At 36.2% G+C, this 3,506-nt stretch overlaps 1 protein-coding gene across 1 annotated transcript; it reads right to left on the bottom strand.

Moving 5' to 3' along the window:
• Positions 1-445: 445 nt before the first annotated feature.
• LOC140431657 (uncharacterized) lies at positions 446-1,108 on the bottom strand. Its single transcript, XM_072519545.1, has one exon. The coding sequence runs from the start codon at positions 1,106-1,108 to the stop codon at positions 446-448; it is 663 nt and encodes a 220-aa protein (XP_072375646.1).
• Between the last annotated feature and the right edge of the window lie 2,398 nt (positions 1,109-3,506).

Genomic DNA, 3,506 nt, shown 5'->3' with positions numbered 1-3,506 from the left:
CACCCCCAATGAAGCTGCCGAATTGAACAACGAAGCATTCGTAAAGTATTTGTGAATGATCAGCTCTTTACCATTTACTCTTCTTAGCTTTTTCGTTACACAGTTGGTCACCCAAGAAAAAGATAGAAAGATTCATTACTATTTATTTAGCGTATGGCTACATCACAGGTTCATATATATACATATATATAAATTATATGAATTACAAACAACAGTAAATACAAAAATATTATTCTACAAACAAACATCTAGATTATAAATATATTCGATTGACTCTTTTGTAGCAGCCAGGAAATCCGAAGGGTTGCCGTTATAGGATCTAATCAGGCATTCCTCTGCCATGTGTTTTACTGTTTGCCTTTCGGCGCCGCAGTCGCAATTTGGTGATTGTATTTTTCCCCATCTAAAAAGTGAGTCGGAACATCTGCCACAGTTTGTCCTTATTCTATTGAGTGTGGTCCAAATTCGTCTCGGTTGGTTGAAGCTTGCTTGTAATACATGGCATGTTCCAGTTAGCTGGTGCAGCGTTATTCTCCCATTGTTCTCTCCACCGTTCAGTTACATTAAAGTTTTGATCTACTAGACTTTTTGCTGTTTTTAGAGGCGGGTGTTTTGAACGGAGCCTATTTATGTCTCTGGCGGAAGTTCCGACATGGGAGCGGAGCTCAGGATCAGTATTGATTTTTGTGAATTCTCTGACAAGGGCATATTTTCGGCGGATGGGTGGTGGAGCTATATGACTCAAAGCTGGTAACCAGTAAGTGGGCGTTGCCTTGATTGTGCCCGATATAGTTCGCATGGCTTGGTTGAGTTGGACATCAACACGGTGAGTATGTGGACTGTTTGTATGCCATACTGGTGCACAGTATTCCACTACGGGGTATACCAGTCCTAATGCTATCGATCTAAGTGTGGGTGCTGAGGAGCCCCATGTAGTGCCGCAGAGCTTTTGCCGGATGTTGTTATGAGTTCGGAGTTTTGCAGCAGTCTTAGTAAGATGCTCTTTAAAGTTTAGCGTTCTGTCAAGTGTAACACCTAAGTATTTTGGGTGTTTATTATAGTTAAGGAGTCTATCCTCAAAATGAATTTGAGGTTGATATTTGGCCATCTTGTTGTTCAAATGGAAGAAGGACACTTCTGTCTTAGTTGGATTGGGTTGCAATCTCCATTTGCGGAAATAATTCCCTAGGGCATTTAAATCGTTTGTTAGAATGCGTTCAGTGACCTCGACTTCTTTATGACTTGCGGCAAGCGTCCAGTGATACAGTAACAAGTGATCTACGTAAAATGGGAGTCCAATAATGGGAGATTGCTGCACATGACCAGCAGAAGTGAAGGAAAATATAAAAAATATAATAGAGGATGTGAGTTCTTGGCGACTTATGAGTTGTAGAGTTAAGAAAGAAGAAGAAGAAGCATAAAGAAGATGAAAAAGAGGACTTATGAGTATGTGAACAAATCGTGGTTAAAATAATGATAATAAAATATATCATTTAAAAATTCAGACAAAGAAAGTCTTGGAATAAACATATTGCATGCCGCTTTTAAATATCATAATTTTTAATATTAATCTTTAGGTGCACTTTTAATATTACTAATTTTATTTATATTTGCTAAGAATATTGCACGTGCATTCGTTAAAAAAAGTTTTTATTGACCTAACCTAATGCAATCCTGCAAAGCTTTGAAACAATTTCTTGAAATTTCAACTTCCGTTTGATTCCATAGATTTTACGTAATCACTTGTACACAGTCACATTCACATTCGTTTATACTCGAACATTTCACACACGTTCTTGTTTGCCATAGAGAACACGATTTTCGTTATTGTTCTAAAGCTTTCTATCGGTTCTGTACACTTTGTCTTTGAAACTGGTGTACGTACTTTATAGTTTGTGTTTGTCATTTGTACGCAATTCTGATATTCAGAGAATGTATAAAGGCAGATATACTTATGCAAAACGTGTTATATTAGAATGATACGTTTATATAATTGATCAATATTTCGATAAATTTTGTTTGGTATGATGCGACACAAAAGGCGATTACTAAGAAAATTGTTTAACAAGAAAATTATTCGGTGAAAATGCAAGAGAGGTTATATTGTTAATTTGTAAAATTTGTAAGATAAAAAATATAGAACTGTAAAACCAATAAAACTACTATCATAAAATAAATTCTTTTTAAAAATATCATCCCTATACTCCCCGCGTATACCGCTGGACATATTTCTTCATATACTTACAAAAATCTAATTATTATGTTAATTAATCTAATTATGTTTTATTCTCTGTTTATTGTTTGACCATTATCTACTCCACTTTTTTTTAGCTTCACGGTGTCTCCAGTTTAATAAATATTTAGGACAACCATCAATTTAAATCTCCATGTGATATATGTAGTTGTGTTGTGATGGGTAGCTCTTTCGGGGCGACAGACTCAGTAAAACACAGGTTTGAAATAAAAATAAATCTATTAAGTATATATATACAATAAATAAAAACTAAAAAAAAAAGGAATTCTACGTTGTATACTTATAAAACAAAAATAAAATGAATTCTACGTTTCCGTCTGGGTCCCGCGATGAATGATTTCCCCGGCAAACGTCTATAAAAGAAAAGAAACTAATTAGTACTACTAATATACTCGCTTTCGCTTCAATTCAGCGAAAGCTCCGAATATGCTCGCAAACAAAATATTTAGCTGTGCAGACCCACGGCAATGTTCAATACACAATGCCGACGGGCTCCGCTTGGCTAAGGACAGAGTATGATCCTCAATACGGAAATCTCTGTCCCGGTTGGTTCTGTGCAGATCCACGGTAATGCTCAATACGCAATACCGATGGGTTCCGCTTGGTTAGGGACAGAGTATGATCCTCAATACGGAACTATCTCTGTCCAGAATGTCTCGCTGGTTCACTACACCGGCGAGTCAGGGAGCCTAGAGCGCTAGCTACAAGACTGTCTAATTCCGCTATTCACACGCCTTAAATAGCCGTTGGAATCCCACTACGCCTTCACGTTGTAGAAGTGGATGCGCAAATATTGACACTCCCACGGTTCGAACTGTTAAACGATCATAGCATCGTTACAGTGTGATCAAATTACAACTGTAGTTCTGCGTATTTTCATGTCTTTTATGTGGTCCGGAAATTAAATTTCTAATATCAATCTTTTCAATTTCCTCTGTGAGTTCTTGGTTTATTTACAAATTTTTGACTATTTTAGACCCACGTGTTATAAATATAAGGACATATTGATTATATACTTTCCTTTAAAGGGAAATTTAGTGAGGATAGCGATTTCAATATTAAATACGTTCTTCAGGTTGTTAGGTGATCGAGGTTTTGTAACGTTTATTTCAATTTATTTATTCTTCTAAAACCAACATTAATAAACCCAATTAATTTATAACATTTATCTATCTATCTATCTATACAGCCCTTGCTGTCCAATTTTGGACATAGGCCTCCTCTTCCTTCTTCCATCTTCCGTCTCTCTATT

This window comes from Diabrotica undecimpunctata, unplaced genomic scaffold (assembly GCF_040954645.1).
Source record: "Diabrotica undecimpunctata isolate CICGRU unplaced genomic scaffold, icDiaUnde3 ctg00000719.1, whole genome shotgun sequence".
NCBI classification, from domain to species: Eukaryota; Metazoa; Arthropoda; class Insecta; order Coleoptera; family Chrysomelidae; genus Diabrotica; species Diabrotica undecimpunctata.
This window is presented reverse-complemented; position numbering and strand designations above follow the sequence as displayed.